The 23,259-nt window shown below is 34.6% G+C and overlaps 3 protein-coding genes across 4 annotated transcripts in view; 2 read left to right on the top strand and 1 right to left on the bottom strand.

Moving 5' to 3' along the window:
- The window catches only part of LOC141396435 (uncharacterized), an 8,512-nt gene extending 5,249 nt beyond the window's left edge, over nt 1-3,263 (top strand). The window contains exon 2 of the mRNA XM_073971901.1: nt 40-3,263. Coding sequence (XP_073828002.1) covers nt 40-340 — 301 coding nt within the window. The 3' untranslated portion in view covers nt 341-3,263. The remainder of the gene's footprint in view (nt 1-39) is intronic.
- Nucleotides 1-7,745, top strand: part of LOC141396436 (uncharacterized) — a 13,866-nt gene extending 6,121 nt beyond the window's left edge. Inside the window, exons 3-5 of one of the 2 annotated variants that reach the window (XM_073971903.1) lie at nt 6,739-6,858; nt 6,935-6,979; nt 7,712-7,745. In XM_073971903.1, coding sequence (XP_073828004.1) covers nt 6,739-6,858; nt 6,935-6,964 — 150 coding nt within the window. In that variant the 3' untranslated portion in view covers nt 6,965-6,979; nt 7,712-7,745. Of the gene's footprint in view, nt 1-6,738; nt 6,859-6,934; nt 7,569-7,711 lie in introns of those variants that run through there. The other variant, XM_073971902.1, reaches the window with a different exon arrangement.
- Nucleotides 4,451-23,259, bottom strand: Usf (upstream transcription factor usf). Its single transcript, XM_073971897.1, has 3 exons — nt 22,611-23,259; nt 21,491-22,540; nt 4,451-4,821 (listed from the first exon to the last, which is right to left on the bottom strand). Exons 1-3 carry the CDS (start codon nt 22,727-22,729, stop codon nt 4,467-4,469), a joined length of 1,524 nt encoding a protein of 507 aa, XP_073827998.1. The 5' UTR covers nt 22,730-23,259; the 3' UTR covers nt 4,451-4,466.

Below are 23,259 nucleotides of genomic sequence, written 5' to 3'. Positions count from 1 at the left end.
TCATGTGGAAAGATCTGTATAATCAGTAAATTATTTCAGGTTTAAGGCGTATTTTCCATTGCCAAAGGATGCCGTAGTTTACGTTGTGGAAACGTTAAAGGATGACTTCAAAGTAAGTTGCAGATCAACAACAATACCCCCACTTTTAATAGTGTGCGCAGCGTTGCGATTCTTGGAGGACGGAAGTTTCCAAAAGCCCCATGGCAATGATTTCAACAATTTGCATGGCTCAATCTACATTGTCGAGAGTATTGAAGGAAGTTGTCCACTTGATAGAGGACAAATTGTGCCAAAATTGGATCGTTTCGAAGATGACAGAGGAGGAAAAAAGGCAAAATAAAAACCATTTGTATTCAAAAACGAAATTCCCTGGTGTAGTTGGCTATATAGATGGAGGATGTTCGTCATTTGTACTTAAACAGAACCTACTGTATTTGTCACCAAATTCATTTGCAAAAGATTTGCTGCTGTCTGCTCCAAAGGCGATAAATTCACTTCTTGTGATGGACCACCACCAGTGGCGTTGAAGTTTCTTTATTTTTGAGCCATTTTCTTTTTCAACTTTGCTTTAAAGTGAATCCAGACTCTCTGCCACTCTTCAGGTGTTTGTGTTGGAGGTCCATGGCTGTTTAAACTGTCCGAAATGGACCTCCACGCTTCATCCGCTGTGTCTTTGGTTTCACCTAAAACCCGAACTCCTCGGGCTAAGTTTGGATTTTCACTCAGTTTATCAATTAATATTTCGAACTGTTGCTTTGACGTTATTTTCACCATATTGATACACAAAATTAATTAATGATGCAAAGAATCAATAATTGTTAACAAAATGTTAATTTTTTCTTCTATTTTACTTCTTGTTTCTTCGAAAATGTTCACTGCAACTGAAAATTGGTGGTTGCTGAAAAATAGTCGGTTCGTCAACTGAGATTCGCAACTTCAGTTGAGAGTTGCTATACGTGGATCAATTTTGACAACTGGCAACGCTACTCAACGGTAATTGTTATCGATGATCGACCCCTAAATATTTATTATACCTTCAGCATTTATGCTAACGAGGGTATATACACTTTCATACGGGCAAAATGTGCCTCATCGAAATAATGGTTTTAGACCACAAGTATGTTTGGACGAAATGTGTTTCAGACAATTTGGAGTCAATTGAGCAATGTCCGTCCGTCTGTCTGGCTGGAGCGCACGATAACTCTCGAACGGATCAACCGATTCGATCCAAAATTTGGCTTTCGTAATATTTTGTCCAAACTTAGTTTAAGTTCGAAGATGAGTTATATCGGTCCACTGCTTCCGTTACCTCTCCCACAAAAGTTCGAAAATGTTCGGAAAATTTGTACGTACGATAACTCTGAAGCGAGTAACCGATTTGGTCCATACTTTGCAAATCGTGAAATGTCTACCAGACTTATATAAGGTTCCAATATGGACTTAATCGGTCCACTCCTTCGGGTACCTCTCACACAAATTTTCGGAAAAGTTCAGTTTAGGGCCATGTCTCGAATCGCTTTGATTTTTGTTTTAGCAACTTGTATTCACTGCCCCCCATACGACGGTACAAGTTTCATCAGGGGCAAGTCCATACTTCCTGAAAAAATAGCCTGAAAGTTGCAAAAAACCCCTATGACACCGTCTGAGGTGGTTGGAGCGCAAGAGAACTCTCGAACGGATTTGCCGATTCGGTCCAAAATTTGGCCTTAGTAATATTTTGTCCAAGCATAAGTATAAGTTCGAAGATAAGCCATATCGGTCCACTCCTTCAGGTACCTCCCCCACAAAAGTTCAAAAATGTTCGGAAAAATTATTCGTACGGTAACTCTTGAAGGGAGTGGCCGAATTGGTCCATGCTTTACACGTCCTAATATATCTACCAGATATAGATCATGTTCAAATATGGACTATATTTGTCCACTCCATCCGGTACCTCCCACACAAAATTTCGAATAAGTTCACTTTAAGACCTGCAATCGAATCACATTGATTTTTGTTGAAGCAACTTGCATTCGCTGCCTCAATTACGATGGTAAAATTTTTTTCAGGGGCAAGTCCATGCTTCTTGAGCAAACAGCCCGAAGGGTTTAAAAACTCCCTATGGCACCATATGCGGTGGCTGGAGATCCACTTCCATAATGGTCAATGTCCATCCATTCCTTTAAGTATCTCCTCCGCAAAACTTTTGATCTTTAATCCTAATCAACATTTTTGTCGGCTCATACATCCAACATTTTAAAAACCCCCTAAATACATACGTTTTTTGAGAAAAATTTTTTCAATATACACAGGCTGAGGGTATATCTCTGTCCGCAAAGCTAACTGATACTTTTTTACTTGTTTTTTAAGCTTTTGGGGCCTTTTTCCTGGAGATATGGCCCAGAACACGAAAAAAAACTTTGGTTAAAATGTCAAAACTATCCTCGAAAAGGTCTTAAACTGCACTTGATCAAATATTTATTTTTAAAGCTTGCCCACGAGAAAGAACTATACTGTTGTAATCAGCACCTCAAGAACAAGCTTCGATAAAAATTTCAAATCGATTCTTTAACTATGCTTAATCAAAAAAGTTAAATAATCGACTACAATGAAGCGCGAAATATTTTGTTAATATTTTTGAAAATCTTGCAATTTTGAGCTAGTTTTTCTTTGTTCACAATGTTGTTTTTATTTGTTCTATTAAATTCAACTATTTAACTTGTTTGTTATTATGTGTGTTTTTTGTTTTTTTTTTTATTTTTATCTTTTTTGATATTAACATGTTGTGTTTTTGTTTTTATTAAATTTTGCAATTTATTTAAAATTTGTTCTTTAAGAATTTTTGACTATATAAAAGAAATTATTTGTTGTTTTGATAACTAGGTAGGTATTTGTTTTCTTTATAATAAATTTGTTGTTTTGGTTTTTAATAAAAATTTATGTAAATCTTTATAACAATGATATATAATAATAACTAGATTTGTTTGTATGTTTTTTTTTTGCATTTTAATACATTCATGTATATATTGTTTGTATATATAACTAGAGATATATAATTGTTTTATAACAATGTGAAAAAAATCATCCTTACAACATTATGGTTTGTTGTTTTGTTTTGGCTTTTAATATTTGTTTTTGTGTGTATTATGTGTTCATTCGTTAACATGTGTTGTTTGTGTTTCTATATTATTTTATGATATATATTTTTAAAAGTATTTTGTGTTATATTGCATTGTTTATTGTTTTCAATATTTGTTTTTTTTTTTTCTTTTTCTTTTTTTTTTGCTAAATAATAAACAAATAATGTATTTTGAAAGTGGGATTTCAGAAAAGCTAGGTTATTATGTATAAAATTTGAAATTTTATTTTAGGATTTTAATTTTGGAACAAAGAAACCGTTTAGATTCTAAAATAAATACTTTAGGAATTTAGAAACGCTAGGAGTTTATATGTGTGTTTTGCAGTTTATTTGCTAGAAAGAAATTTGAAATAGGAAGCACTACTTTAGATCATTTTTTGTCATATAATTAAATTGTAACAATGTTTTTTATTTGATTTTTTTTTTAATTTTCTTATTTTATATTTGCAAACTATTAAGTTCTTTATGTATAAGAAAAAAGGTTATGTTTCTGTTTAACTTTTTGTATTTAAAAATTAACATTTTTTGTGTATTTTTAATATTTGTATTTAGTTTTTGTTAATTTCTTAGGCATAACAATGTTAACATTTTTTTCTTATTGAATTATTGCACTATTCTCTTTCTTTGTTTCAAAGAAATTAAAACAAAAGTAAATCAAAACCAAAAACTTTCTATATTGCACAGAAAAAATTTTTTTTGTAAAATAAAAAAAAAAATAAATAAAAAATAATATATTTTTTTTTTTTGTAAAAAAAAAATATAAAATAATATAATTTTTTTGTAAAACAAAAAAAAAATAAATTCAAATAATTTGAAGATCAATTAAAGCTTGCTACAACTAAATGGCCGGAAATAAATATTTCATAGAACGGCATTATTATTTGTTCCTTTTAAAGGGATTACATACGATACTCTCTTTTTGGCCATATTCCTAATATTAACAATAATAATAATTTATAAAAATATAAAAAAATCGTACAAACAATGAGGTATACAGAATAAAATCATTATGTTTACTAAGACTACAAATGGTAAAAAAAGAAAAAATAATAAAATAATACATAAAAAATAAACTAAAAAAGAATTTTAAATATTTTTAAATAATAAAATAAAAATAATAATATTAAACATAAAAATAAACTAAAAAATTTAAATATTTTTAAATAATAAAATAAAAATAATAACATTAAAAACATTTCAACTACACAAAATTCAAAACTAAAACTTTTTGTGTGACATTTCTTTTTTTTTAATATCACATAACATAGAAATCTACATAAAATCGTATTTCCTGCGGACTCGTTCCATTTTCTTCTTGTATTCCACTTCTTCTTTTCTTCATTTTCTTTTAATCCACATAATCTCTTATAATTAATTCACGCTTAGCATAAATTATACCCGTATTTGAGCTAACTGTCGTTGTTGTTGCCGGACCAATAATGGCCCTAGCATTAGGTGAGAAAAGTTGCACATTGGCATATGTGGTATTTAAAGAATTTAAGGTTAATTCACATTCATCATCATCGCTGGGGCTAAGTAAAAGGGCATTGCTGTTACAATTTGTATTGCTATTGTGTTTGTTGTGATTGGTGAGAGCTTGTTCTGTTTGTTGCTGCTGTTTGCTACGCAAGTCATTTATTTCATCCTGTAAACGTTGATTGCTCAAACGTAAATTTTCATTTTCCGTAAGGCACTCGCGGAGGCTAGAGGGAAATAAATAAGTAAAGTAAATTTAGTTAATTTTTTTTAAGTTACAACAAACAATTACTGGATCGATCAGTCAAGATCATCCATATACGTTAACGGGAACAAGTGTCGTTTAGGGGCACCTCTCGGATCGTACCGAAATTTTGACCATAGGTAGCCATTGGGATCCTGAACACAACGATATACAATTTTCCGGGGGGAAGTCCATACTTCCTGAGATATGGGTCTTGACGTTTGGGAGATTTCGTACTTGTAACACCTTTAGGTTGTTTATGGGCACCTCACGGATCGGGCTGAAAATTTTAAACTAGATAGCCCTTGGCATCCTGAATACAACAATATATAATTTTCCAGGGGAAAGTCCATACTTCCCAAGATATGGGTCTTGACATTTCGGAAATTTCGTACTTGTAACACCTTTATGTTGTTTATGGGCACCTCTGGGATCGGACTGAAATTTTTACAGTAGATAGCCCTTGGCATACTGAACACAACGATATATAGCTTTCCGTGGGGAAGTCCGTACTTCCCGAGATATGGGTCTTGACTACCTTAAGTAGCCGGCCTTCGGCCGGGGATTTAAGACTTTCTCCTATGGACAGGGGCAAAAGTGGGCTACGCGATCAAAACTCTCTTTTAAATTGAAAGTGTTCTTAAGTAGCCGGCCTTCGGCCGGGGATTTAAGGCTTTCTCCTATGGACAGGGACAAAAGTGGACAATGACAAATGACAAAAGTGGGCTACGCAAACAAAACTTTCTTGTAAATTTAAAGTTTCCTAAGTAGCCGGCTTTGAACAGACATTTAATACATTCTCCAATAAACAGGTGTAAAAATAGGTCGCGTGGATAAACGTACTCTCCATAAGCTTTAAAACGATGCCCATATTGCCCACGTTAGAATTGTAAAATGTCAAGACCCATATCTCGGGAAGGATGGACTTCCCCCTGGAAAATTATATATCGTTGTATTCAGGATGCCAAGGGCTATCTATTGTAAAAATTTCAGCCCGATCCTAGAGGTGCCCATAAACAACCTAAAGGTGTGAAAGTACGAAATTTCCGAAATGTCAAGACCCATATCTCGGGAAGTATGGACATCCTCCTGGAAAATTATATATTGTTGTATTCAGGATGCCAAGGGCTATCTAGTTTAAAAATTTCAGCCCGATCCGAGAAGTGCCCATAAACAACCTAAAGGTGTGAAAATACGAAATTTCCGAAATGTCAAGACCCATATCTCGGGAAGTATGGACTTTCCCCTGGAAAATTATATATTGTTGTATTCAGGATGCCAAGGGCTATCTAGTTTAAAAATTTCAGCCCGATCCGAGAGGTGCCCCTAAACGACATTTAAGCCCGTTAACGTGACTACAACATCACCATATGTTCTCTTTATTCTGTAATGGCGCTTGCATTGACTATGGATTTTTCTTGCAATAGCTATTTATTAATTTTTTTTTGCATTTTTATTAATTTTTTTTGCATTTAAATTTTAACGGCTCAGTACGGCGACCTCTGTGAACAATATGCGTGAACGTATGCGAATTACCTATCAGCCAATTGACGTTCTACCCTTATTTATTTTTATGCTTTTACCAACATTTTTTGGAATAGAAACGTTAGTTGAAATCATTACCAAGGTTCCTCTAGAATTTTTTAGATTTTCTCGTTCATTTGGTTTAGTGAAGCTCATACCGTCAACTACAAGAAAAGTTAATAAAAAGTTAAAAGTCTTTCTTAACCTACATTAAAGTTGTGCTTAAGTGGAAATTATTTTCACTTATAAAAATTATAATTTTTATTCTTGAGTTTACTCTATTTTGCCTAGTAAGTACGCCTTTCGTTTTTCTTTCCCATTTAATTTTTTTTGGTAAAGGAAAAAACTAAGAGAAAATTTTTTTTCATTTTATTAGCATTTTCGCATAGGATTCCATGACGAGGTTATGTCAGGAGATTTTTCCTTTCAAATAAATACATGGTTATGTATTTGGATTGATTTCTCTCACAATATACGCTTTAAAATACCTCAACTGGTAATTATTTTTTTTTTTCTTTTGCGCACAGGTTTTGGTTTTATTTTTCTCATTTGATATTTCTTCATTCCTATAGGCTGAATTGCTTAATATTGCAACAGGCTAACCTGCCTAAGGTTAGGTGAGATCGAAATTTTTGCAAGCTATTCTGCTGCTGGCACACAAAAATTTGCTCAATTTGTGGAGATCCCATATGCAGATTTAGTTCTCACTGGTCATCTCAACAAACGCAACGTAAACGAATCGAATGTTCTGTGTTCTACCGCCGCATTGATTGTCCAAAAAAAATGTGAAGTGAAAGAAAACCCCAAATATCCAATAAAATCGCTGCTAAAATAGCCGGTTCGGTAACAATCAAGCCCAAACCAAGTTTCCATTTTGTGAAAAGTGCGAGAAATCCCCAAACACCAATTTTATCGTAGTGTAATATCTATCGAATTAGCCTTTTTCCTCCATGAAAAGAAGTGCCGCCGGAAAATTCGACTAATGTAAAAGAAATACAAATTTGCGAAAATCCGACATTCTAATTGTCCATATAAGTGCTGCTAAATATCATTAAATTACCTATACCTAATCAAGAATCAGAGAAATTTTGCTTTAATTCAGTCACGACATAGTGTTTTATATATATTTGCCTAAACTTCTTCAAAACATTGATTTCGAGTGTTATAGTACGTTTATATATAACCGGATTAAACAAACCCACTGGGTTTCAAATGTCAACTCCCTTGCGTATACGTCAAATAAATCCTCATTAAGAAGGTTAACCCTGCAAAAGTCTATAATATAAACATGGCCTTATAAGCATTGGTTAATTGGTTTAAATTTTTGCTCTCAAAAAAAAAAAAAAAAGAAATTTGTTTGAAAATAAAAAAGTCATAGAGTGCGAAAAAAATGGAAAGAAAACATACAACAAAAGTCTCTACATGAATGTTAAGAAAAAAAAAATATATAAAACAAAAAGAAGAAAGAAAACAATAATCGCATTTGCATAAGGAAAAAAAATCTTAAATAAAAATTTTACAGAATATTTCAGCAGAAAGTGAAGTGTACAAATTTTTGATACCGTTGGTTTGTTTGTAAAAAAAAAGAAATATCACCTAATATACACAAGCTTGTGCATATAAATTTTTGGAATTTATGACCATTAATGATCATTAAAAAAATCAGTGTCAACCTATTTGAGATTTACTGCCAGTGCAATGTTAAGTGATGTTCCTTTACAACTGTTAACCAACATGATAATTACAAGTGTGTGTGAATGTTGTAACTCTGCTGTTTAACATTTCTTACTGTTAACTTAACATTTTTAAGCAACCATCACAAAAACTCTACACTCTCTCATTATTGAATAACACTCTCTGAGAACGCAACCAACAGAGCACACCTTTACCTGCAGTCTCTTTGTACTATCGTGGTCCCCATTGGTTCCACTCTGCCGACGTCGAAACGAAACGTCAACGAAGGAGAAACCACAACAGAGAACCAACGTAAGTCATTGAACCTCTTTTATTTAAATTTGCATATGATAATGATGAAGAGAGAAAGGGAAAGAGTGACCATGCAAACATATAGTTTCCAATGATATTTAACTTGTAATCTTTCGTTGATTTTAGCCAAACATTATTATTAAAATATACTAAATATACTATACTAAAACTAATTACGTTTTAAATGCTAAAACTGGTTAAAATAATGTAATACTTTTCCCTTAAATAACATGTTGACAATTATTAGAAATTATTACTGAACTATATGGTCACCCTTTCTCTATCCTTTGGTTGCATTTTGGAATATGAATATGGTTTTGATACCCAACATGCCCAAATAACTAGAACAGTGTTTTTTTCCCTTGTAACAAGAAAAGTAAAATTACACTCTACATGCAACTTTAAGCAAAATTCGAGATACATTTTTCTAAACAAAAACTGAAAGCAAAAGAAACTCAATATACACTTTTCAAGATCTTTTGTTGTTGTTTTCCCTCCAAATAACACTCGACTTACAGATTGTCCAACAACCGATAGATATTATTTTTGATTTAATTTGTCTCATTATTATTCCACTATATAGTGTTAATTTTTCATGGATATATATATATATATATATATATATAATTTATTTAATTTTTTTTATAATTTTCTAATTTTTATTTGGTAATAATAATATCCCGTTCCCTTATAATTAAAATATAAATTACCCATCGACTAGATTGCATATGTACGCGGGAAAATAATTTCATTATTTCTCTTCTATATTTCAAACTAGTATTTTTCTCTATATTTCTGTTTCCATCATTACGACCTTTCGTCATTGTTTGATTAAAAGCCTTTAAATTTCATAATATATAAACAACATTTAAATCATAAATTGAATTAGTAGAGCGAATCTAATGAAATTATTTTGTCCATCTTTCATTAATATATATGCCCTTACTTTTCATTTGGAATCATAAATAATGATAGATGAGATTACAGAATATTATAACTTCATTAATTTACTTCTAAGAGAGTCAAATGTTGGTTTCTGAATTATTTAATAAAGAGAAAAAAAAAATGAATTCCGAGTAAGTTAAAAATAATCTGTTTGTGTTCCCTGTAATGTAGGTAAAGGTTTGTTATGAACATCTATGGGGCTGCAACAACTAACTACTCTTAGCTTGGACGCAGCATGTTGCAGCCATGGTTGGGTGGGTTTCTACGACAACAAAACATCTCGTTGTCCACATCATTTGATCTCTTTCGTTTCTCCCTCTCAATATTTCTACATTCTTTCTCCACTGTCCAATTTTCAATCTCTGTATACTTTCCTTTTCCGTTCTGTTAATCTCTTAACATGACCCTTGTTTCATTCAGCTGTTTCCGTTTCCTTTTCTGTTGTATCTCCTTTTATACACTCAAGCAAAAATGCACGTATCTTTTATATTCAAATGTATGCTCAGTGGCGTAGGGATCATTGAAGGCATTCGGACCCCCCCTCCGACGAGCTATAAGGCTGGCTCCAAGCGTGCATTCCTATCAATGAGTATCCCATCAACACCTGCCACATTTTTACTCGTTGTATGCTACAGTATATAATATAAAATGGCGCCCAACGTGGGGCCCGAATAAGAATAGTATACTTTAAAGATCACCATCTGGCAGTTTGCCACAGTTATTCGGCTTCACCAAAAATACTTTTCAAACTTGTTAATCATTTACATACTATCATTCTATCTCGTTTTTATTTCCCCCTTTTAAGGTATTGAGTAACTAATAGGAATACATTTTGGGTCAGTTAGTCATCCTTAAATGGCCATTAGTTTAAAATACTTTCCTTTCAATTACACTATGGTCTTGTTGGTACCAGAGATTGGTGTGGAATTCCGCTTCTGGACTTTATTTAGCTAGATCCAACCTGCCAATACTTTGGATCAATATAGCCATAGCCTTTATCATTCTTCTGGAAATATGGAATAGAATTTCCATACCAGTGTATGAGTTTTTCTTTCTATCCTCAACTTTCTCTTTTCTTTCCTTGAGTCAAATGATGTCCTTAAATAACAAACCTTTGCTACCATAGGGTTCTCAAACAGATTAACATTGATATATGAAATCAGGTATTCCGTTTTCTTGATTGAAAGTATTTTTTTTAATCATTTTCTTTTATTCTTTTGAAAATTATTATATTTTTTATAACTAATTTCTTTTTCGAGTGTAAAGCGTTAACGATTTTAATTTTTTCCCAATTTTTCTTTTGTTCTATATATACTCCAAGAATTTGGACCTGAGTCCAGAAATTGATTTATTACTCAAAATTTAGTCTTGTTTTTTTCTAACCTTCTACAAGTGTTTATACATTTTTGTTTTAACTACCACTCAAAGTTTTAAAGCTTTTGGTATAATTTTTTCTGATCCCTTATTAATTCTGTTTATAGTACATGCCAATATTTCTGTACTTACACCTAGTGAAAAATTAATCGGTACTTTAGCAGTAGCAGCCAGCATATCCATTTTATAAGAAATTATTCGCTTACCTTCACATTCAAGTGGAGTTCTGAACTCAACGTTTATATGACGATATTTTGAATGCTATTCATGCATTAATACTACAAACATTAGTTATTGTTGCGTTGTTGAGATATTGATCACGTGATTGTTGTTCAACCATTTTTGGGATTTTTTTTTAGAATTTGTTTTCATTCTGGGAATTATCTTTACGTCAAATTTTCGAAGTAATTTGGGAACCCAGTTCTGGTTTTCCCGTTGAATGGTTATCGAATTTAGTTACGGTTGAATATAGTTATCGGCTGTCTTATAAATTTAGGAAAATATACTCAAGGATCGCATAACTAAATATTTTTTTTACGGCTTTATTTCTCTATTCGTTTGCTCTGGTGTTTTTCAATTCACTAAGAATTTAAACATTTGTATAAAAAAATAATTTTTTTCAGTTTTCATTCTTCAATATTGAGCCCATTTCATTAGAAATCTAAAGAGTAACGGAAATATCGAGAATTCGTTTGATCTTGAAGGCCATTCCAAAAAGCGAACACTTTGATTGATTTTAATAGTCAGTTTTGGGTATTTTCTTTTCAAATTGTTTCCCGAATGAACCGAAGTATATAGTAATAGTTTGTTTGCTGTATTTTCACGAAGCATACTCGAGGTCCAATCGAGATAGGATTTCTTTTTCTAATATACTTTTTTTCCTGTAGCGATTTTCATTGATTTTTCCCAATCGACTTCGATTTTAGATACATTTGGTTATACCAAGATTTTTTTTTTGTTTTTTTTTTTTTATTCAACGTTGAACTTGATTATAGGTCATTAACAGGAAAAGAAGTACTAAACTATTTTCAAAATACTATTTAGAAATATAATTTGAATTAGATTGGTGATCTTTTTCCTGAAGTGGTTTCCAAAATATATCGTATTGGACAAAGGACAATAAATCACTTTATTTGTTTATTTTGTGATTAACTTTATATGAATATTTTGGAAATTTATTGCTCAAGAGTTACTCGATTCGAAAAGCTTCGGATTAATATTTAGCTTGAGCTCCGACATAATTTTTATAGTTTTCCCAATATTTACGATCAGGGGTAGAGAGTACGTCGGCTTTCCTGAATATATCCTTTTAAGGACCTGGAATTTTCTCAGTTTTTGATTGATTCCATTGCTTTAAAGTTCCTATTTACTATTCGTTTAATTAGCGGTTAATAGTAGGGGGATTTTCGTTCCCTGATAGATCATTTGTTCTTACCTAATTTCATAATATTATTTCAATATGGCGTTTGTGCAAGGTAATGAAGAGGCGATTAACGACCCTTCAGAGGAAACTCCTGTATGCGGAGGATGCGCGACATTGATTAGGAACAAAACCACATTTGTCAAGACCAATTGTGGACATACATTCCATAAATCCTGTCTGGCAAAATGCGAGAAATTAAGACCGTACTGCCCAGTCTGCAATTTAAGACTGTATAGCGAGCCTTCAACCCCCAGTTCATCCGGTGCTTGTACTAGGTCCCAAACCAAGGCAGCCTCTGCTCAACCAGCAGGCAGTTTACCAATTGAAGGCCAGTCTAGCTCTGCTTCTGCGGTGCCAACGAATACCACTGTTGTAGATAACACTCTTAATATTCGTTCTGGTGATCTTCACCAAATGATCAGTTCGATTGTTTCCGAACAACAGGCTCAACTCCTTGCTAGCCTTGACAACCGAATCTCTCGTTTAGTTCAGAGCAATGTTGAGTCACATTTTTCTAGACTAAACCTAAACGGGCAAAGCACCTCAGCTTCTGCTGTGCCTGGCGCTAACCAACCAACACCTCCAAACCGAATGCGGACTGCAGAAGAGATTGAACGCACATTCCATGAAATGTTCGGAAATCCTCTAAATAATTCTCAGAACAATGGTCGCTTGAATACGAGTAATTCTGTACCTCCTGGCTCTCAACAGCCATCATCTTCAGATTTGTCATCAAGACCAGACAAAGTCCTTCACATCATTGCAAACTGGAGGATAAAATTCACGGGTAATACGGCCGGCATTAGTGTAGAGAACTTTATATACAGGATCGAATCGCTTACTGTACAAACGCTGCAAGGAGATTTCGATTTGCTTTGTCGAAACGCAAGTTCACTTTTCGAAGGAAAGGCCGCCGATTGGTTTTGGCGTTACCATCGGTCAGTATCCCATGTATCTTGGAGTGACTTGTGCAGGGCCTTGCGACAACAATATGGTGATTCACGATCTGATGTTGACATTAGGGAACTCATTAGGGACCGAAAACAAAAACAGGGCGAAAGCTTTGATAATTTCTATGATTCGGTGGTCGAATTAACAGATAGATTGAAGGAGCCTTTATCGAGTGGTATGTTAGTGGAGGTTTTAAGAAGAAATTTATTACCCGAAATTCAACACGAGATTTTAAATTTAAAAATCACCTCGATTCAAGAGCTCAGGGATGTATGCAGGAGGAGGGAATTTTTCCTTCAGGACATTCGACGCAAGCATGGAAGTGGGTTTTCTAAACCAGCTATGATAGGGAAAAAGGTCTATGGTATAGATGAAGTGTTGGTAGACGACGATGTAGAGTTACCACCTGCCGAAAACGACCAAATTTCTGCTTTGAGCTTAAATTGCTGGAATTGTCATCAGGAAGGACATCGCTACCAGGACTGCCTGTCTGAAAGGACAATCTTTTGTTATGGTTGCGGTGCTCCCGATACTTACAAACCGCAATGCAAAAGATGTAACCCAAAAAACTGTCGTTCGGGTGCACAAACGAGTGCACCGAGAAAGAAACCCGATGTGGAGTAACGATACTCCAAAGACCAAAAATACCTACAATTGATACCATACCCGAATGTGACAATAACAAAATTAGTACCAAAAACTTTAATGAACTTGATTCGGATAGGTCTGTTTCAACCACACACACATTCAAACCTTTACATGTACGTGTAAAGGAGTATTATGAAGCACGAGACAGGATCTTCAACGAAATTCCAAAAACATCTAGGTCGGCTAGGCGGATTCGAGACTTCTGGAAGAAGGTGAAAAGTTTCAATAAGAAATTTGTGTGCTCAGTTTTAGATAAACCTTCCGATATTCGACCATATGCTGAGGTCATCCTCTTTGGGGAGAAGATGTTAGGGTTGATGGATACAGGAGCCTCTCTGAGTTGTGTAGGTGCAGGAGCTGCTAGGAAGTACTTGGAGTCAGGGAAATTTTATAAAAAGTTGAAATCTTTTGTGAAAACAGCAGATGGCAAGACCCAGGATATTGTAGGCTTCGTAGACACAAAGATAACGTTCAAAGGATTGGAGAAGGATATTACAATCTTTATTATACCTAGTTTAGATAGGGATCTGTTCTTAGGGGTGGACTTTTGGAACCTATTTGATTTGCTTCCGTCAGGTTTGTTGTGTAAGGATTACATGTCTGATTCGATGTCTATGATATCCGAGGTTACCCCACAAGTTCAGCTTTCTGAGTTACAAAGGCAAAAACTAAATAAAATTGTTGCTCTTTTTCCGTCGTTTGCTAAGGAAGGATTAGGGAGAACTCGTGTCCTTGAACATGTTATAGACACTGGTTCTGCCAAGCCAATTAAGCAACGACATTTTCCGGTCTCACCGGCCATTGAAAAATTGATATACGATGAACTAGATAGAATGCTTGAACTTGGGGTAATCGAAGAATCAAACAGTCCATGGTCGTCTCCTGTTGTCCTTCACAGGAAACCGGGGAAAAATAGATTGTGTTTGGACAGTCGAAAGTTAAATTCAGTTACTGTAGGCGACGCTTATCCGTTACCCCACATTGATGGTATTTTAAGTCGTCTGCCAAAAGCCGAGTATATAACTGCCTTAGATCTGAAGGATGCCTTTTGGCAGATTCCGTTGGATCGGCAGTCAAAAGAGAAAACAGCATTCACCGTTCCTGGGAGACCGTTGTACCATTACACGGTCATGTCATTCGGCTTGTGTAATGCGCCTCAGACCATGTCGCGTCTCATGGATAAGGTCATTCCACCGGCTCTCAGGACGGAAGTGTTTGTTTATCTTGATGACTTGCTGATTGTTTCGGAATCTTTCGAAAGACATCTGGAAGTTCTAAGGCTAGTGGCTGGTAAGATACGCGAATCAGGGCTAACCATCAATGTGGAGAAAAGTAACTTCTGCGTGGCAGAGGTGAAATATCTTGGCCATTTAGTTGGAGGTGGTGTCATAAAGACTGACCCAGAAAAGGTGTCAGCTATCACTGACTTTCCTGTGCCGAACTCTGTTAAACAAATTAGAAGATTCCTAGGGATGACGGGGTGGTATAGGAAATTCATCAGGGACTACGCTTCTATTGCCACGCCTCTGACAGATCTCACTAAGACAAAACGCAAGTTTATTTGGAATAATGAAGCTCAAAAAGCGTTTGAGACTTTAAAGACCCACCTGAGCACCGCCCCAGTTCTACATAGCCCAGATTTCTCACAGCCGTTTTACATACACTGTGATGCTAGTAGAACTGGTATAGGAGGTGTATTGGTCCAGAAAGATGCGGAGGGCGAAGAGTTTCCTATTGCCTTTATGTCAAAGAAACTCAACCAAGCCCAACGTAACTATTCGGTGACCGAACAAGAATGCTTGGCAGCAATGCTTAGCATTAAAAAATTTCGAGCGTATGTGGAAGGACATGAGTTTACTGTGATCACTGACCACGCGTCATTGAAGTGGCTCATGTCCCAAACAGACCTCAGCACGCGGCTTGCTCGATGGGCTTTGAAGCTTCAAGGCTACAAATTCTCAATACAACATAGGCGTGGTAGTCAGAACGTAGTGCCTGATGCACTTTCCCGAACCAACTCAGATGACTTGTCCGCTCTTGAGGTGAGTAGTTTCTCCGTTTTTGAAGTGTCTGATAAAAGCGATTCTCAGGATTATAGTGGTATGTTTGTTGACTTGAGTTCTCCCATTTTTAAATCCGATAGCTATAAGCAACTTTTAGGAAAAGTAGAGAAGGCTATAGATAAGATGCCGGACTTACGCATAGTTGACGGGTATCTTTATCGACGTATGGAACACGCAACAGGGGAACAAGTCCAAGATGATCTTGCGTGGAAATTATGGATCCCACAGGAAATGATTCCCGAGGTGTTAAAGAGGGCCCATGATGACCCTCTGTCCGCTCATGGTGGTATAAATAAAACTCTGTATGTTCTGAGGAAATTTTTCTTTTGGCCAAACATGGTAGTTGATGTGAAAAATTATGTAAACGGATGCGAAATTTGTAAGTCCACAAAGCATCCTAACCAGCCCCTACGACCACCAATGGGTAAAACCGCAGAAACATACAGGTTCTTTCAGAAGATATTTATAGATTTTTTGGGACCCTACCCGCGATCTAAAGTTGGAAACATAGGTATATTTGTGGTCGTGGATCATATGACGAAATTTCCATTCCTAAAGGCAGTGAAAAAGTTTTCCTCTGACATAATTATTGATTATCTGGAAAACGAATTATTTTATACATATGGCGTCCCTGAAACTATAGTGTCAGACAACGGGTCTCAGTTCAGATCCAACCTATTCAGCAAGTTTCTTCAGCGTTATAAAGTTCACCACATGTTTACTGCCGTTCATGCTCCTCAAGCAAACGCCTCTGAACGAGTAAATCGATCAGTTCTCGCAGCAGTCAAATCATATATTTCGCCGAACCAGAAGGATTGGGATCAAATGCTTGGTAAGATTTGTTGTGCACTTAGATCCTCATTCCATTTTGCTATCGGGACAGCACCATATTATCTTGTTTTCGGTCAACATATGGTGACAAATGGTTCCACTTATCCCCTTCTACGTCAATTAAATATGCTTGAAGACAGAACAGTGAATTTTAGCAAAGATGATTCTCTTGCTATAGTAGGCAACAAAGCTAGGGATTTAATCCAAAAACAATTTGAAAGGAATCAGAGGACTTATAATCTTCGAAGCAAAGAGGTGTCCTATGATGTAGGTCAGGAGGTCTATCGGCGAAATTTCAAACAGAGTAACTTTTCTCAAGGTTACAACGCGAAACTGGCACCAACTTTTCTTAAGTCTCGAATTCGTCGAAAGCTCGGCAATTCCAACTATGAGCTTGAGGATTTACAGGGAAACCTGGTGGGCATATACCACGCAAAAGACATACGACAGTAGATGTTGTGAATGCAAGCGGTATCAGCTTTGGATGTAAAAAAAAAAAATGTTTACCCCAATGCTGATTTTGGCTGGGGGAAATTGTAATGGCGCTTGCATTGACTATGGATTTTTCTTGCAATAGCTATTTATTAATTTTTTTTTGCATTTTTATTAATTTTTTTTGCATTTAAATTTTAACGGCTCAGTACGGCGACCTCTGTGAACAATATGCGTGAACGTATGCGAATTACCTATCAGCCAATTGACGTTCTACCCTTATTTATTTTTATGCTTTTACCAACATTTTTTGGAATAGAAACGTTAGTTGAAATCATTACCAAGGTTCCTCTAGAATTTTTTAGATTTTCTCGTTCATTTGGTTTAGTGAAGCTCATACCGTCAACTACAAGAAAAGTTAATAAAAAGTTAAAAGTCTTTCTTAACCTACATTAAAGTTGTGCTTAAGTGGAAATTATTTTCACTTATAAAAATTATAATTTTTATTCTTGAGTTTACTCTATTTTGCCTAGTAAGTACGCCTTTCGTTTTTCTTTCCCATTTAATTTTTTTTGGTAAAGGAAAAAACTAAGAGAAAATTTTTTTTCATTTTATTAGCATTTTCGCATAGGATTCCATGACGAGGTTATGTCAGGAGATTTTTCCTTTCAAATAAATACATGGTTATGTATTTGGATTGATTTCTCTCACAATATACGCTTTAAAATACCTCAACTGGTAATTATTTTTTTTTTTTCTTTTGCGCACAGGTTTTGGTTTTATTTTTCTCATTTGATATTTCTTCATTCCTATAGGCTGAATTGCTTAATATTGCAACAGGCTAACCTGCCTAAGGTTAGGTGAGATCGAAATTTTTGCAAGCTATTCTGCTGCTGGCACACAAAAATTTGCTCAATTTGTGGAGATCCCATATGCAGATTTAGTTCTCACTGGTCATCTCAACAAACGCAACGTAAACGAATCGAATGTTCTGTGTTCTACCGCCGCATTGATTGTCCAAAAAAAATGTGAAGTGAAAGAAAACCCCAAATATCCATAAAAATCCCAGCCCAAACCAAGTTTCCATTTTGTGAAAAGTGCGAGAAATCCCCAAACACCAATTTTATCGTAGTGTAATATCTATCGAATTAGCCTTTTTCCTCCATGAAAAGAAGTGCCGCCGGAAAATTCGACTAATGTAAAAGAAATACAAATTTGCGAAAATCCGACATTCTAATTGTCCATATAAGTGCTGCTAAATATCATTAAATTACCTATACCTAATCAAGAATCAGAGAAATTTTGCTTTAATTCAGTCACGACATAGTGTTTTATATATATTTGCCTAAACTTCTTCAAAACATTGATTTCGAGTGTTATAAGCATTGGTTAATTGGTTTAAATTTTTGCTCTCAAAAAAAAAAAAAAAAGAAATTTGTTTGAAAATAAAAAAGTCATAGAGTGCGAAAAAAATGGAAAGAAAACATACAACAAAAGTCTCTACATGAATGTTAAGAAAAAAAAAAATATATAAAACAAAAAGAAGAAAGAAAACAATAATCGCATTTGCATAAGGAAAAAAAATCTTAAATAAAAATTTTACAGAATATTTCAGCAGAAAGTGAAGTGTACAAATTTTTGATACCGTTGGTTTGTTTGTAAAAAAAAAGAAATATCACCTAATATACACAAGCTTGTGCATATAAATTTTTGGAATTTATGACCATTAATGATCATTAAAAAAATCAGTGTCAACCTATTTGAGATTTACTGCCAGTGCAATGTTAAGTGATGTTCCTTTACAACTGTTAACCAACATGATAATTACAAGTGTGTGTGAATGTTGTAACTCTGCTGTTTAACATTTCTTACTGTTAACTTAACATTTTTAAGCAACCATCACAAAAACTCTACACTCTCTCATTATTGAATAACACTCTCTGAGAACGCAACCAACAGAGCACACCTTTACCTGCAGTCTCTTTGTACTATCGTGGTCCCCATTGGTTCCACTCTGCCGACGTCGAAAGCGCTTTCAACGAAGGAGAAACCACAACAGAGAACCAACGTAAGTCATTGAACCTCTTTTATTTAAATTTGCATATGATAATGATGAAGAGAGAAAGGGAAAGAGTGACCATGCAAACATATAGTTTCCAATGATATTTAACTTGTAATCTTTCGTTGATTTTAGCCAAACATTATTATTAAAATATACTAAATATACTATACTAAAACTAATTACGTTTTAAATGCTAAAACTGGTTAAAATAATGTAATACTTTTCCCTTAAATAACATGTTGACAATTATTAGAAATTATTACTGAACTATATGGTCACCCTTTCTCTATCCTTTGGTTGCATTTTGGAATATGAATATGGTTTTGATACCCAACATGCCCAAATAACTAGAACAGTGTTTTTTTCCCTTGTAACAAGAAAAGTAAAATTACACTCTACATGCAACTTTAAGCAAAATTCGAGATACATTTTTCTAAACAAAAACTGAAAGCAAAAGAAACTCAATATACACTTTTCAAGATCTTTTGTTGTTGTTTTCCCTCCAAATAACACTCGACTTACAGATTGTCCAACAACCGATAGATATTATTTTTGATTTAATTTGTCTCATTATTATTCCACTATATAGTGTTAATTTTTCATGGATATATATATATATATAATTTATTTAATTTTTTTTATAATTTTCTAATTTTTATTTGGTAATAATAATATCCCGTTCCCTTATAATTAAAATATAAATTACCCATCGACTAGATTGCATATGTACGCGGGAAAATAATTTCATTATTTCTCTTCTATATTTCAAACTAGTATTTTTCTCTATATTTCTGTTTCCATCATTACGACCTTTCGTCATTGTTTGATTAAAAGCCTTTAAATTTCATAATATATAAACAACATTTAAATCATAAATTGAATTAGTAGAGCGAATCTAATGAAATTATTTTGTCCATCTTTCATTAATATATATGCCCTTACTTTTCATTTGGAATCATAAATAATGATAGATGAGATTACAGAATATTATAACTTCATTAATTTACTTCTAAGAGAGTCAAATGTTGGTTTCTGAATTATTTAATAAAGAGAAAAAAAAATGAATTTCGAGTAAGTTAAAAATAATCTGTTTGTGTTCCCTGTAATGTAGGTAAAGGTTTGTTATGAACATCTATGGGGCTGCAACAACTAACTACTCTTAGCTTGGACGCAGCATGTTGCAGCCATGGTTGGGTGGGTTTCTACGACAACAAAACATCTCGTTGTCCACATCATTTGATCTCTTTCGTTTCTCCCTCTCAATATTTCTACATTCTTTCTCCACTGTCCAATTTTCAATCTCTGTATACTTTCCTTTTCCGTTCTGTTAATCTCTTAACATGACCCTTGTTTCATTCAGCTGTTTCCGTTTCCTTTTCTGTTGTATCTCCTTTTATACACTCAAGCAAAAATGCACGTATCTTTTATATTCAAATGTATGCTCAGTGGCGTAGGGATCATTGAAGGCATTCGGACCCCCCCTCCGACGAGCTATAAGGCTGGCTCCAAGCGTGCATTCCTATCAATGAGTATCCCATCAACACCTGCCACATTTTTACTCGTTGTATGCTACAATTCTCACCTGTCGTGGTTTAGCAAAAGAAAGACTCGATCAGAGAGACTAATGTACAAAATATTTTGAACACCACCGTATTAGATCATCTACAACACAATAGATGTCCAACGAGATCACGCATTTTTCAGAGGAACATACCCAAATGGTCAGCTAGTGTACAGAAGATAGTCAACAACGAAATCTACATTAGGATTCTAAAAAGACAATATACTACAGAGTCTGCGCAATCGATATCCACGAAGGGCATTTACTGTACAGGACATTTACTACATAGAAAATTTCTTGTAAAGTCCGAGAGAAATTACACGGTAAGAATGTGGCCTATATATGTATTTTGTGGGTTCTCAGCATCGGCTTGTACATTGCGCTAGCGAATTTTCGAACTAGCCAATGCTTCTACGAAGTTGTGGAATAAATGCATTACATGGAATGCTCATGCCATTCGGTAACCTGGCACTCACTTTCATTGTTTATATTTTCAGCGCCGAAAATCTCAACATTTCTACTTTCAGCAGAAACATTGTTGAACACTTCATTATAAGTAGCTTCGACGCCGGAAGCCTCAGCATCAAAACTCAGCACTTTCAATATAAATACTTCAGTAATAGTTTTAGTGGCAGTATCCTAAGCATTGAAATTTGCCATCTCAACAATATTCTCATCAATTTCGGACCCTCTTTTGCTTCCTATAGATATATCCACACCCATGAGAAGACCTAAAAGATCATCTATCTACCATACATTTAAAATCTACATTTCAAAGAGAACAATTCAATTATCACTACTCCTCTCTCTCTCTCTCTCTCTCTCTCTCTGAGCCTCTTCAACTTTACTTACCTTTGAATTTCTTCTTGCATTGATTTAATGTATTCACATGCTTTTATTAATATCTGAGATTTTGAATCACTTGGAGGTGTACGAGTTGAGCCTTGTTGGTGTTGTTGTTGTATTAAAAGACGTGGTGGGGTGTTATTAACACCATTAATGCACTCCTTTGTGAGTGATACTCCACTGCTAAGCACAGCAGCATTATTCATTTCTGAGGGTAACATTTCTTTTAATTTAAATATCCAACTATTAATTTTATCACGGCGTCGCCGTTCCACCTCATTATGGGTTGCCCGACGTTTATCATCACGTTTCTTATAAGCTTCCAATATGAGGCTACGCTGTTTACTTGAATCTTCTTGTTGTACAGAAGCGCCGCCAGCAGCAGTAATGTTGGCGGTATTCACCACAAGATTCGAGACAATAGTTTGTTGCTTTGGCTGTTGATTATTGTTGTTTTTGTTATTGGATGACGTGGTGACATTGTTAGCATTTGTACGCAATATTTGCATAGTTCCAGCCGATGATGAGGAAGAAGTTGGTGACATAGGTTCCAGTTTGATGGTAGTATTATTGGGTAACTTATTTGTTGTTATAGAATCAGAGAGCAACTGTTTAGGAGGTTGTTGTTGAATTTCTTTGATAACATAAATCTCACAGCCACTTGATAATTGCATACTAGTTGGGATAAGAGTTGTATTAGCGGACAAGGAAGTATTGACCAGTGCTGTGTTATTGTTGGTGGTGGGTGGTGTTGTGGTAAAATTGCTATTGTTGTTGTTGCTGTGGTTTATTATTGTTTTCCCTGACTGATTAATAATACGATATTGTGGCACTGTGGTCAACAGTTGAGTCGTGGCTGGCTGTTGTTGTGAAGTATGGCCGGAGCCGGATGTGGATGTTGTCTGTGTGGCGGCCACTACATTATTCTCCTGTTTGATTTGTTGCAATACTGAACTATCTATAATATACTCTTCCGATTCATCTGAATTTTCATCACATATAGATAGTAAAATATTGGCGGGAAGTGATGATGCTCCATTGCTGCTTAGTATGAAACTGCAAGACAAAAACAAAATAAGGGGTGTAAACATAAACTATTTATAGGGGAAGCGGGGATATTTCTCACCTTTGTCCTCCAATTGCAAGTGTGGTGCCTGCCACTCCCTGTAAACAATCATTTGTAGATTGTGTTGGCACCAACTCTAGGCGGGCCCTTTTACGGTGATTATCCATAATAGTAAACATAAGAAGTTAGACCACAAGAAAGTCAGAAGAAATCAATCTTGAAACCTATTCGTCGTTTTCGGGGATTAAGAATAGCTGGAGATAAGGTTTTCAAAGAATTTCGGAAATGATACACAAGCACTCATACACAATAGCATTTAATATTTATCTGTAGTCTTCAATGTTTTTAGCATATTCGAAAGGGGCGTTAGTTTTTGTTCTTATTGGAATTTTTTTTATTTTTTTCTTCGATAATTTTTTGTTTATTATGAAAAAATAGAGTTATGTGTTGACATTTTTCAGTGAATGATGTACCTTTTTCTGCTGTCACTTCATAGTTCATATTTTGCAATCAATTTAAGATGAATGATTTGTTTTTTGTCAGGAGAATATCAGCTGTTTGTGACATAATTTAATAGGAGCTAGGAAATAGGAAAGGGTGCTCCTATAGATCCTTTACATTTTATATATCTACAAATATTTTCTTTTTCCAGCCTACAAAATTATTTATTAATTTTTCTTTTTTCATTTTGTCCCATTAAGAGTGAATC

This window comes from Musca autumnalis, unplaced genomic scaffold, assembly GCF_047663935.1.
Source record: "Musca autumnalis isolate F117 unplaced genomic scaffold, ASM4766393v1 scaffold_3, whole genome shotgun sequence".
Lineage (NCBI taxonomy): Eukaryota > Metazoa > Arthropoda > Insecta > Diptera > Muscidae > Musca > Musca autumnalis.
The sequence above is the reverse complement of the archived record's forward strand: the minus strand, read 5'-3'. Positions and strand labels throughout refer to the sequence as shown.